The 13,518-nt window shown below is 43.5% G+C and overlaps 1 protein-coding gene across 1 annotated transcript in view; it reads right to left on the bottom strand.

The window, feature by feature from the left end:
• Window positions 1-9,084, bottom strand: part of LOC104407561 (teneurin-4-like) — a gene marked incomplete at both ends in the record, with an annotated part of 152,162 nt that extends 143,078 nt beyond the window's left edge. Inside the window, 3 exons of the mRNA XM_010016878.1 lie at window positions 1,368-1,603; window positions 3,677-3,775; window positions 8,832-9,084. Coding sequence (XP_010015180.1) covers window positions 1,368-1,603; window positions 3,677-3,775; window positions 8,832-9,084 — 588 coding nt within the window. The remainder of the gene's footprint in view (window positions 1-1,367; window positions 1,604-3,676; window positions 3,776-8,831) is intronic.
• Between the last annotated feature and the right edge of the window lie 4,434 nt (window positions 9,085-13,518).

The raw sequence follows: 13,518 nt of genomic DNA, 5'->3' as shown, positions 1-13,518 counted from the left end.
CCATCTATCAAACAGCACACACCTCCTCTGTCAGAATGAGCAGACACCGCTACTTTGAGTTATAACAACACTCCTCTGACACCCTGAGATAATGTCCAAAGGAACCATGTTCAGGCCATAAGGAGCAGAGCAGACAAATGAGAAAGGCGAGTCCAAATGTACATAGCAAATGATGAAAGTTGAAGTGCATATTTCATCAAACTGCTGCTGATTTCAGCTTGGTTAATTAATCATGCCTGCTCCTCTTCCAGGAGCACATAAAAGTGACCGGAGTATGATGCAAGGCAGGAGTGGAAAAGTATCAGTCATTAAAGAAGTGTACATAAAAGGAACAGAGGAATAGCAATCCTTTGTGGTAGTGCTAATTATACTCATGTGAAATGAAAGCAAAAAGTCTTTCAATCCAGGCTCAGATTCGTAATTCTAACCACAACCTTTTATAGATCATTAGCGCACAGGAAGTCAGAGTGAAATCAAAAAGGCTCATTTGTGCCATGAGAAATGGGCTTGTTTTAACCCACGATCACATCTGTAAGTGTCTGACAACCAGAGTTTGTGTCACTGACAGTTTAAACACAAGTCTGGGAATGGACCGTTGAGAGACATTTGTAACACAAATATCAAATCTAACTGAGGAGCAATTAATGGTAACACCCCAACTTTACAGGCTGAAAACCACAATTTTCACTTCTAACAGTTCAATTACTTTTCCAACAAACACTGAGAATGATTTTTTGCAATGAACACTGACAACCCTTATAAACCAAAGGAATTCAGGTCATGCAGAGCTCAAGAAAAATCCCCTGTTCTCCACCCCAACTCCCCCTACACAAAAAAGGCCCTGTTGGACCACAGGCTTAACTCAGTCCTTCTCCACCCTCCCAGTCACCTTTGTGAACACCAATGTGGTTGGTCAAATGACTAGGATGTGGCACCAAAAGATAGAATAAACCTGCATTTCTGTGCATCAGGATCTTGGTTCTAACCCTGTTCCATGAAAGTCAACAGTGGAGGACTCCCATGGACCTGGATGTGACTGGGACACAGACTTCACTTCCTGCTTTAATGGGTTCTTCTGGTGGGTTTGTTTCACTCCAGGTACACTTTCCTCTATGTAATGGAATGAAAACAGCCCATGCCATTGAAGGGAGCACTCATGTTTTACTAAGCTCCTCTGGCTCTATGTTCTTCATGACATATGCTAGGCTCCCTACCATAGCACTGCAACCACAAGTCAACAGAAACCTTATTTCCCCATCCCTTTATACCACAACCTTGACCCTCTGCTTCCCAAACATTAGCATTATAGGTGGTTTTGTAAAGAAATGGAAGAAAAGCAAAGAAATAACCAACAGAAATAAGCTTACCTATGAAATAGGCCAGCAGGATCACCAGCGTGACTGAGATGACAATGGCACTCAGGGCAGCACATTTCCAGTTACAGTACTTATAGGGTTTCTTCAGGTTAAAGGCAGGCCTAGAGAAGGTACTTCTGGGAAGGGGCCTAGGGGGAGGTGAGTACACAGTGCTGGACGTCAAGGGATATCCCGGCGACGTGGTACAAAAAAGGGGAGAAGTGCCTCCAGGTTTGAACAGGAAGTGCCTGAGGGAAGAAAGACCAACAGCAAGTGATTCCTCACAGCAGTCGAAGCTGAGGGAGATGTGGGGTGGGAGGATGGCGACGGCTGCCGGGACGAGGAAAGCAGCTCCACACAATGCTGGCTACGGACATGGATGGCATGCACAAAAAGAGAAAGAATCAAAATCAAACTCGAGTCACACAGAGTAAAGGAAAACAAGAGAGAACGAAAAAACCACAGTGCCAACAATGCCACAGAGAACTCTTCAAGGGCAGGAGTCCCCTCTGTGGAAGAGCTGGCGTTAGAGTGAGATGAATACCCCAAGCACAGCTACGACAGACTGGTGGCACGGGCAGCACCGGGGGCCTGCTCACGCTCCCATAGAAATTCCCTATGGAGACTGAAGGGAAGTGTAGGTCGGATTAAAGAGGGGAGGGTGTTTACCAATTCATTGATCACTGCATGAGAGCGTTTTTGGGGGATGGCATCGGTGAATGGAGATGGGGAAAGAGAGCTTAAGCCATTCCATAGCACCCAAATTGTCACAGAGGGGAATATTCACACTGTCCCCGCCCGGCAAATTTAAGCGTGGGACAATGGCATGGCTAAAGGCATCAAAGCCCAGAATACAAGTCCTGTGTGTGGCTAGTGGGGAGAGGCTCCTGCTTGCAGAATGCAGTCCAGAGCACCTCAGTTTGATGCCTGCCTTTAAAAAGTGTGAATTACTGTCAAAGGCAACAGCGTTTCCTGTCCAGTGACACGTTGGGAGGCACCGTATTTTGCCCATCACTACAAACGCAGCCTGAGAGCCAGCCTATGAGGACCTTGGGTGAAGGCTCATGGAAGCCAGCACAAAAAGAACCCACTGCAGTCCATGAGCTCCTGAAATGAGATGTCCCAATGGGAGTTCTTTCCACGGGAATCCTAAATGAAAAACTTCCTTTTGGTGGGACATCACGAAGCACAAGGCATTCAAATTCCAGGAATGAGACTTGGGGAAACAGATCTGACTCGCCTGTCACCATGCTGATGTGAAGCCAAAATGCAGCTTGTGAGGACTGAGGAACAGCCCCAGTGCAGTTTGCACCTTCTGCTGTGGTTTACAGGGCCAGATTTGCAGGCAGCACAGATGCAATCAGCATGGATCCATGGGAGTCAGTCAAGCCAGTGCATTATACCAGATGAAGACATGACTCTTATTTTCCCCTCGAAGCCACTTGTCACAGGGGGGAATGTCACATGCAGCAATATCACCATGCAGAAAAGCCACTGATTCATGCAAAATAAAGAAACACATAATTCTCCCAAATAGGTGTTTGTAATATTACAGCCATGGGTCTATTGGTACTCCAAGCATGACTGCTGAGCAGTAAGGAAAGATTCATTATTGCCACTAATGCTCTACATCAAAACATTCCTTTTTACAAAGACTCAGATACTATGCTGTGTTCTGGAAAGTATTTAGGCACAGATGTATCTGTTCAGAGCACAAAGGTACCTGCAGTGTTCAAGAACATCAATTAGATCTTCAGTTAATGATAGCTACCAAATTAGAAAGTACCAGCACAACGAGGTCAACAGTTCTGGCACTAAGTGTCAAGTTAAAAGCTGCTTTTAACTTAGAAGTGACCAAATGTTAGGTAAAGATGCCAGAATGGGTGGTTCAGTCAAAAACAAAGGCTTGGCTTACACACACCACTTACAGACACTTGTAAGATAAGGTATGTGGCAAATATCAGTTTAACAATAAAGTATCAGGCTGCTGGCACAATAATAATTTAAGATTCTTAAGAGAATTAACTTAATCTTAGTTTATAGGGGACTCAAAATTGCTGTAGGTACTTCTTGCTAACGAAATGACTTTCAAAACAAGGGAAAAAAGCAAGCAGCATGCTGTGGCTCACTAGCATCTTAACGACTGCCATTAATATGTACAGGACACAGTGCTCCAAGCTCCAGAACCTCAGTTTTAAAGCCACCTTGGAAGAGGCGAGCAATGGTGTCGCCCTTAAACATCACTGATATGACCAAATGCTTTCATGCAAGGATCATAATGACTGTACAGTAAACAGGAAGACCACAGAAGTGTCACATACCCATCATTGTAAGCACCGTCATGTCGGGAGGAGGTGAGAATGTCCATCTCAATGAGGTTGTCCTGCAATGTCTCTAGGAATGTCTGCTTTGCTATGTTTCTACATACATATGGAAACATGAATGAAGCCAGTGAGTCATGCATATATGAAGTGTGATCTTATAAACCACAATGGTTATAGTGCAGTTGTGCATGGAATTAGAATGATGGACCATATATTTATATGTATAAGATGCTACACATATACATATATTGCTTCTAAGAGTGTTCACTTCTCCCTCTATACACTATATATACGCATATACACACATATAAGCACACATGCCCATGTGCATGTATAAAGTAAGTTGATGTATTTGTTCATTTCACATTATTTATTGCCAGTGACACACAAGACTGGATTCAGAGCAGCAGATTTCAACCCAGAACAGCTCTCACCTTGCTACACTCCCACAGCCATGCTACTGGCACTTTGAAAAGGCAGAGCACAGCATCCATAGCCCACTGTGGTAGTACTTCTATCTAACATCCTTATGGATTCCCAGTGCAAATCTGCCACTCCTTTGCTTAAGTTTCAGGTTTGTCTTTGAGAACTTTAGAGTTACCAATTTGATTCATTTCTTATCCACTCTGGAACTATAATTTGCTGTTTAGAAGTTTCAAAATGCCCAAGATGAGTATTCCAAGTAATAGTCTCTCAGAGATAAGCAGATAAAAGCTGGAAAATAGCTATGCTGTAACCCAAATTCCAATATCAGAGTACTGGCTGTAATACGACTAATACAGGCAACAGATATTTAGGGCCTGCAGGTGCAAAAGCCTGGTTTTGGCTTTGCATACAACAGTGGCACTTTGCAGTCCTGGCCTCCCTGGCAGGTACTTTGATGAGTCATATTGTGGTCTGTATATACTAAATGGATTTGTACTTTTGGAGGGGAATAGAAGGAACACAGAGAATTAAGTCAGCAGCACAGCTGGGAACAGGCTGTGTTTTTGCTACCTTCAGGCTTGTTTCTCAAGGCCTGGCAGAAGAACAGACCTGGTTTTGCCCATGTCTGTTTTCAGCATCAAAAGTGAATCTAAGCCTGAATGTGAATAAATTCCCTGGCCAGAACTAGCACCAGGAACATAACAGCATTGTGACACTTTATCACTTAGGTAGGATTAAGCGCTTACAGGAGAAAAGTGACATGATGTGAACTCCAATGAGAACTCCTCTGTCAAAGAAACTGGATTCAGGTAACATGCTATATACCAAGAGAAACTAGCCCTGTCACATTATACAAGCCTTGATATCGTCTCTTCTAAATCATCCTCAACCTTAATTTTCATTTCTATTTCCTCTTCCTCCTGCTGCTAATGCCAGCACTTGTTTAGCTCAACTCACTGCTTTTGGAGGCCTCTGGGCTGTTTTGACAGAATAGATCTACTCCTTGATCTGAAGGAAAGTAAAATGACTCCTATTCCTAGCTTTGGAGTTAAGTGGATCGACATGCATGAGTTGTGTGCCATAGCTCTTGAGACATAAGTCCATCCCCAACTGTTTGCTGCTTCCTCACATTCCCTGGGAATGCAGGAAAGGTTGGATGTGGAATTCAATGCAGAAAGAAGCAACATGTGTGCATGCACTGAGCATTGAATGGGTAAGAGGCAAGGAATCTAGCAACACACCAATCAATACAAGTTCATCAGCCGTTAAAATCCATGTCAAACCAGTTCCATGAATTTCAGTTGTCGATAAAACAGGGTTAGATAATCATATCATGTATGATTTTGTAACAGAGAGGTTGCTGGTCACCAGGGTGATGAATGCAGGACTGTCCTCGCTGAAGGCTGGGCAGAGTCTGCTCCTTTGGACATTACCTGTGAATAGCTGTCTAGTTACACAACACTCCCCCTTCTCATTATGAGTTGTGGTGGCAGAAGCTGACCTGACATGATTACCACATGAAATTCCCTGGGAATGGAAAGCTGTTGGTTTGTCAACTAGACGTCCATCTAGTTGGCATTTATTTGCTCCTGCAAGGTCAAGTGTAAAGGAACAGAAAGGAGGCCACAGAAGAAGGAAGAGTGAGGAATATATATGGGGAGAGCTGACTTACCTGTCAGGAGTGACTCCTGTGCAAAGATCTTCTCATCAGAACCTTGGTAATATATTGCTTTTAAAGCAACGAGAAAGGGAGCAGAGAGGAAAAGAAAGAGGAAAAAGGAGAAACAGAGAACAGGGAGTAAAGGGAGACTAATGAAAAGGAGGGAGAGAAGAGGAGAGGCTCTTCCTCTTGCAACATAAAAAGTTCCCAGATGCAGGATATGCTGATGGTGGTGGTTGTATACTTGTGCTCCACATCTCTGCTTGCTTTTTCATGACAGTGTGGATATTTCCAGGCAGTGGCTAACCATCCTAAATTCCCAGTTCTGAATACTGCCTGGAGTCCAGGGCAGTCAAAAGGAGGCCTCTTCAACCTCTGGGGTGATAAATCTCTAACTGTAGGCACATTGCACAGCCTGTGACAATCCCTGCTTAAAAGATGTAGCTTTTTCTCCATGTTTTCTCTGTCTGTTGACTAATATGGGATTTAAAAAGAAACAGATATTCAATGGAAATAATACAGTTCCATTTTTGACATGAGATTACTCTAGTCTCCTATTGCTATACTTCAAAGGCCTTAATTCTTGGATTAATGTCTCTTGGCCAAGATTTATTTTGTTACATAAGGGACATTTTACTCTCTTAGGTGAAGGTTCTAACAATGTTTGCAGCGGGGAAGGTCGTCTTCATGGAGGAGGTGGAACTGGGTATCCCAGTTTGCTAAACAGCTCTGAAGCCTGGTCTTTGGTGTCTATAGAATTCCCACTGAAGGAAATGGAAGACCGCTGTGTGCTGGAAGAGCAGGCTATGGGAGTGGAGATCTGTCACAGATTTACTGCATCTCTGCAGCCCAGCCTCTTTGCATTGTGACACCCTTAGAACACATTTTATGTTCTTAATGTTGTTTCATGAAGGAACAAAAGCCTGTCAGTCACGCTCTATAAATGTGCTCATTTGCTGTTTGGCATGAAATCAGACATTCTTTTCCAACATGTCTAAAGGAAAAGTGGGCAAAATGACACTATTCCAACCAGCGTGTCAAAAGCCAGATCACTCTTGAAAATACCATTAATAAAATGGTTTAATTGAGAATCAGTTACAAATGTGACTGATTTGTGATGCAAGTGAAATCATCTGGTGATGCAGATATCTTCATGCAGGTAGACATCCAGCTTTCAGGCTGGCTAACAGCAATAATATGGCCAACCCAACTTGCAGAAAGAACACGCTGCTTCAGATCTTAGTAAGTTTTCATCCACAATGATTTCATGGGGAGTCTTTAAGGATGTACTCACTTCAATTAAACAGGAGCAGTCCAGGACTACCCAGGTTCTGTCTATAAACTCCTGCATTTATTAAGATGTATTAGAGTTGTCTCTCCATCTCCCTCTCAAATTGCCAATGGCACCACAAATGCGGGCAGGATGTTTTGCAGCAAAAAGCTTTTATTTATCTCTGCCATTCCTCCACTGATCCAGCAGCAAGGACATTCCTCCTCAGCTGTGAGGTTCTGACAGACTCCAGTCAGGATGCCTTGGCACTATTAAAACAGTGTTATTATCTCTTCTCCAAAGAATTCACAACCTGGTTTAGAAGGCGGCACAGGGTTGGTTTCCTCCAGAATTATAAAGAATTAGTCACAAAAGGGCTGCAAAAGTATTTCTTAATGTCATTAAGGGGGGCCTAAGTAATTCTTAATGTCATTTTTTTCTTGTTTCTCAAAAGAAATAACACATAAAAGTCAATGCTTGAGTATATATACTTAAGAATTAGTAACACAATATAATTACTGAAACTGTTGCCAAATCACACTTGCAGAACTTGCTTATTATTTTGCCTTAATCTTTTGGATCCAGTTCTTAGTTGGGTCTTTTCAATCAAGCAGTCGTGGAGAAATGGATTATCCTTCAATGCCATGAAAAGTGATGTTGAGGTCTGCTTGGGAAGTTTCAGAGGGCCAGCAGACACAGCTCATCCTCAGACGTGCTCATTCTTACAAACCACTTTCTTAGCAGGAGCTGGCAAAACTGGGTATGTTTTGCCCCAGTGAGATTCCCACAGGCAGGAATGTGACAAATTCATGGCTCACTTTTCAGTTAGTGTATGTTTTTTGCTGTCTAAAATCTTGCTTGTTGGTTTGAGAAGTTAAGACAAATGAGGGGAAAAAAGGCAGATAAATAAGTGCATCATGTTAGGCTTTGAAGACTTCTCTCCAGACTGAAAAGGACACCACATATGGGGGCTAATGACTCCAGCATCTCCAGTGGTTTCTCAGTAGCAAAGGAAATGGTGAAGTAAAAACCCTGGAGGATGCCAAAACCGAGTTTCAAGTGGGACAGCAAGAAGTGGAGCACTCACCATCAGATGGGAGGACTGAGGCTGAGGGAGGATGACAACTCCCTGTTCCAGAACCTACACAGGACCTAACCAAAGTGATGAACTAGAAGAACTCTGTGCATCCTTGTTGTACCTTCATATGTTGCATAGGTGGAAAAGAATTGAAGAGCTAAATGGAAACACCTCTAGTTGACTGATGCCCTGCTACCTGGTGTTTCATGCTTGTTGGAGCAATGTTGTAGGGTAGTAAAATGTTGAAGCTGACCTCTCCTTATTAGGTAAAACAAGATCAAGCTCCTGAATGATGTACTACAGAAGTATCTGCTTGATGAGGCACAGCTAGAGGGCTAAATCTTTTCAATGTATTGACTGATTTCAGGTTCTTAAATAGGATATTGATTTATCCTACCACATAGGAAGAAAAGACATTAAAGGAAAATAAAAGAAAGAAAACCAAGAACATTTAAATCTATGCTCCCCATTTTAAATTAGGAAAACAACCTCATGAGCAGCTGTTAAAAACAACTCTTTTAGTTTAGGAAAGAAGAGCAATTTCCCCTTCTCCTAGTCCAAATAAAAAGACACAAGGAATAATTAACACAGCTCAAAACACATAAGCCAAACACCAGGTCATAAAGTGCACAGTCACCTCTACAGATGTGAGCATTTTCCATAACATCCTTAGCACACACAGGCGGAACATTGTGAAGCACCAAAGAAAATGACTTACCTGGTCTCCAGTGGGATGTTGCTGTTGAGTAACCAGTTGTCCTGAGCATGGGCTGGCTCTTGAGCACTGGCTGGTTGTTCTCCAGAAAGAGAGTGGTCCGTAGGAGCTGGGCTGGGGTTGCTGCGTGGAGTGAAGTTCCCTCTGTTTAGGGAATTGATGGAGGCCGCGTGGTGTTGATTTGGGGTGTGAGCATGAGATATTGGAGGTGGTGGAGTTCTAAGTCTCGAATGATTTTGAAGATTTGGAGGATGATCTAAAACGTAAGTAAAATATCTTTAAGGTTCCTGATTTGAGCTGTTCCATACGGCGCTCATGTACGTGCAGGCACTTTAGGAAGGCTGGGATGTCACATATCCTAAATCAGACTCAAACCTTGTTCAATATGTTCTAATGACATATGTATTGATCCCTCAGCCAGCTAGAAAAAGAGTTGGGTTTCATGCCCAAAAGTTCTGAAAGCTTAAAGCCCTCCAAAAAGGCCGTCCTGACAGCCAAGTTAACTCCAATGAACAACTGCAGGTTGCAAACTGCAATCTATCTATGACACTGATTTGTGATAAAGCCTGAAAAATACAAGCAGCCTGGATAGATTACACTTGAGAGCAAGTTTATGATGGATATAGAGCTCCCAGTGAAGTTTGTCCTGCCAGTTTTACCCGAGAACTTTCAATAGTTAAGTCAATAAGACTTGAGAACACATTAAATCATAGGCGGGAGTTTGGGGAAAGCCATAAAACTCTGTGTCAGGGTTATAGAATTTAACAAAATCCAGTAGTTTGTACTGTTAAGAGATGTACTCCAACGGAGTAAAAAATGCATGTGGCATAAAAACTTGAGGTGTCAGGAAAATGAAACAACATATGGTGAAGAAAGATAGAAAGATTAGTGATAGGGCTATTTTGAGTAAAACTCCCAAGTATTTGTTAGCCAAGAGTCTGAGGGAAGGCAAACACTTTGGAAAGACCAACCTCGTGCTGGTTATATTTGTATTTGTATTTTTATTCTTTTTTAACTAAAATCAAGGATTTCTTTCACATGTTTTCTGGAAATGAAGGAAAACTGAATTATTTGCTGGAACTGGAGGCAGATTGACAGTTCAGAGCACTGCATATGTGATACAGAACTCCTCTCCGATTTTAGTAGGTTCCTGCTTTTAAGTCATTAATACACAACATTTTCTGATGCCTTATCTGAAAAACAGTGTATCCTTATCAATCTAAAACCAGATTTGTGTATCATGAAAAACTAACACTAAACTAGTGTCAGGACAAGGGGTGATAGGTGCAAACTGAAACAGGGGAAGTTCAGGTTGGAGATAAGGAAGAAGCTCTTCCCTGTGAGGGTGCTGAGGCACTGGGACAGGGTGCCCAGAGAAGTGGTAAATGCTCCATCCCTGGCAGTGTTCAAGGCCAGGTTGGACAGAGCCTTGGGTGACATGGTCTAGTGTGAGGTGTCCCTGCCCATGGCAGGGGGTTGGAACTGGATATCTCACACACATCTTTATATTTTAACTTAAATAAGTGTCTAAATATCTGAGAGGATACAGAGATAGTGGGAATGCTTTCTCTGTTCCTCCTCTGAATCCTAGCCCTAATCCAAATTTCAAAAGACTCATTAAAATATCCTGGTAGTTTGGATACCATTCATTGTGATTTAGGACTAGGTACAGTTAATTCATATCTGAGCTCTGTAATTAGAGAGTAAATCTTAAAATCATTGAATCACAGAATGGTTTGTGTTGGAAGGGACCCTAAAGCTCATCCAGTTCCAACCCCTGCCACAGGCAGGGACACCTTCCACTGGAGCAGGTTGCTCCAAGCCCCTGTTTCCAACCTGGCCTTGAAAACTGCAGCCACAGCTTCTCTGGGCACCCTGTGCCAGCGCCTCAGCACCCTCACAGGGAAGAGCTTCTGCCTCAGAGCTCATCTCAATCTCCCCTCTGGCAGGGTAAAGCCATTCCCCTTGGCCTGTCCCTCCAGGCGCTTGTCCCAAGCCCCTCTCCAGGTCTCCTGGAGCCCCTTTAGGCACTGGAGCTGCTCTAAGGTGTCCCCTTCAGGAGCCTTCTCTTCTCCAGCTGCCCCAGCCCAGCTCTCTCAGCCTGGCTCCAGAGCAGAGCTGCTCCAGCCCTCGCAGCAGCTCCGGGGCCTCCTCTGGCCTCTCTCCAACAGCTCCACGTCCTTCTTAGGTTGGGGACTCCAGAGTTGAATGGGAAAGTGGGGCAAATGGGTAAATCCTGGAATATGCATTAGGCACTCTATGAAGTTCTCCTCCTGTGGGTTGACTTTCCCTAATGGAGACACCATTTTCAGATGGATTCAGAGCCTGTTTCTAAAGATCTGCTATGTAAATCTCAATTTACACCCTATTATTGCAGACACATTGCAGATGCTATTATGGATAATGCTTTTGAATCAAGTAAAAATGTGTCATTTTCATTCTCTATTTGCATACCCTCTGTGATTTCTTTGCTAAGTAAAGACAGCACATCTATCTTACCCTGGTCTATGTGATTTTTCATGGGATTTTATAGCTTGTATTTCCTTTGTCTGACATTTAGGAAGCTTTTCCTCCCTGAATATTTTCAATTCCATTCATATACAAATTGTGAACACTTACATTATGTCTGAGCATTTCTGAATTTCATATACCTTGACTGGGATTAGCAATTATTTCCCTTCCATACAATCCTTTTTTCTTTTCTTCTTCTAAAGTTAAGGAATTTGATTTCAGGCCAGGTTGGACACAGGGGCTTGGAGCAACCTGCTCTAGTGGAAGGTGTCCCTGCCCGTGGCAGGGGTTGGAACTCGATGAGCGTTAAGGTCCCTTCCAACCCAAACCAGTCTGGGATTCTGTGATTCTCTTTGTAAGTTATCTTGGCTTACTCAAAAAGAGATGATTTTCAACATTTCCCTTCTCACATTTTTCCCCTGTGGTTTCCAAAAAGACATGGAGTTTATAATTCCCTCTCTACTTGTTGCTGGGATGAAAACCCAGACATACTATTCAGAAGCTGACAAAATATTGAGGAATAGCCAAACACCTTGTAAAACACCTCCCCCTCCAAGTCCCCAGAGTCAAGCAACACAGTTTAAGGGATGATTTTTGCCTTGAAGGGACAGCAAAAGAGATCTGCAGGGACACCTCACACTAGACCATGTCACCCAGGGCTCTGTCCAACATGGCCTTCAACACTGCCAGGGACGGAGCATTTACGGCTTTTTTAGGCAACCCTTTCCAGCCCCTCAGCACCCTCACAGGGAAGAACTTCTTCCTTAGATCCAACCTGAACTTCCCCTGTTTAAATTTGAACCCATCACCCCTTGTCCTACCACTAGAGTCCCTGATGAAGGGCCCTCGCCAGCATCCTTATAGGCCCCCTTCAGACACTGGAAGCTGCTCTGAGGTCTCCACACAGCTTCTCTTCTCCAGGCTCAACAGCCCCAACTTTCTCAGCCTGTCTCCATACGGGAGGTGCTCCAGTCCTCTTATCATCCTCGTGGCCCTCCTCGGGACTTGCTCCAACAGCTCCATATCCTTTTTATGTTGAGGACACCAGAACTGGACACAATACCCCAAGTGAGGTCTCACGAGAGCAGAGTAGAGGGGCCGGATCACCTCCTTTGGCCTGCTGGTTGGTTTCTGGGCTCAAGATCACACTGAAGCCAGCTCATGTCAAGCTTCTCATCAACCACCCCCCCCAAGTCCTTCTTGGCAGGGTGCTGTGAATCTCTTCTCCGTCCAACCTGTAGCTGTGCCTGGGGTTGTGCCGACTCAAGTGTAGGACTTTGCACTTGGCTGAGGATGAAGTTCCCCTTGTAGAAGACAGGCTGGCACTGTGGAAGTCTAAACAGCTCAGAACTTAATGAACACCCCTGTAAGCCTCATTTTCTGTAATGGGTCTCCAACGTGTGTCAAAGATGAAATATGTCTGTATTCAAACAATGAAATATTGGAAATCTGACTGAGAAAATCATCAACAGAAATCAAGTTGCCTTTGTTTTGTTTGGGTTTTAACATTAAAATGTCATTGACTAACACTGGTTTGGTAACCACAGATAAAGCAGAGCTGAAAGATAACTGAGTTAATGAAGCTTGCACTTGCCACATAGTGGAGTGCCTTGACAGAACCCTGTGAATGAAGAATTGAGCAACTGTGAACCATAAAAAGATTACCAACGAGGAGCTCAAATGACAACAATGGAATAAAAGGTCTGAACCCCACGTTCCTTTTTCTTCCTTCAATCTTTAATGAGTAGCACTGCTTTGAAATTAGTCTAGATAACAATTACACTTTCTGATACATTAGGTTTGGGGATTGCGTTCAGGGCAAACCTCAGAGTGAAAAATAGGTTCTCATCCTTTTTTCCCCCTTCTCCTGTTCCTTCACACGTTTGTCATTTGTACGTCTGCTCATATCCAGACAGCCTGATGCCTGACTGGGTTTGGTACAGGAAAGATTTCTCTTTACTCACTGTACTAGTGCCAAGTGGAATGAATCACTCATTGCTCCCATGAACTTAAACTCCACAGTAGTTGTGATGACTGACTTGGTGGTGTGACTTTGGGCAATTGTGCTTGTACCCACACACAGAGAAATCCCATCCGTTGGGAGGAAAAGACCTTATTTGCAATAATGAACTCTGCATTCAACTGCCAGAGCAGCTCAGAGCCTTGCTTCAGCTCCAGG

This window comes from Nestor notabilis, unplaced genomic scaffold, assembly GCF_000696875.1.
Source record: "Nestor notabilis isolate BGI_N333 unplaced genomic scaffold, ASM69687v1 scaffold2266, whole genome shotgun sequence".
Taxonomy (NCBI): Eukaryota; Metazoa; Chordata; class Aves; order Psittaciformes; family Psittacidae; genus Nestor; species Nestor notabilis.
The sequence above is the reverse complement of the archived record's forward strand: the minus strand, read 5'-3'. Positions and strand labels throughout refer to the sequence as shown.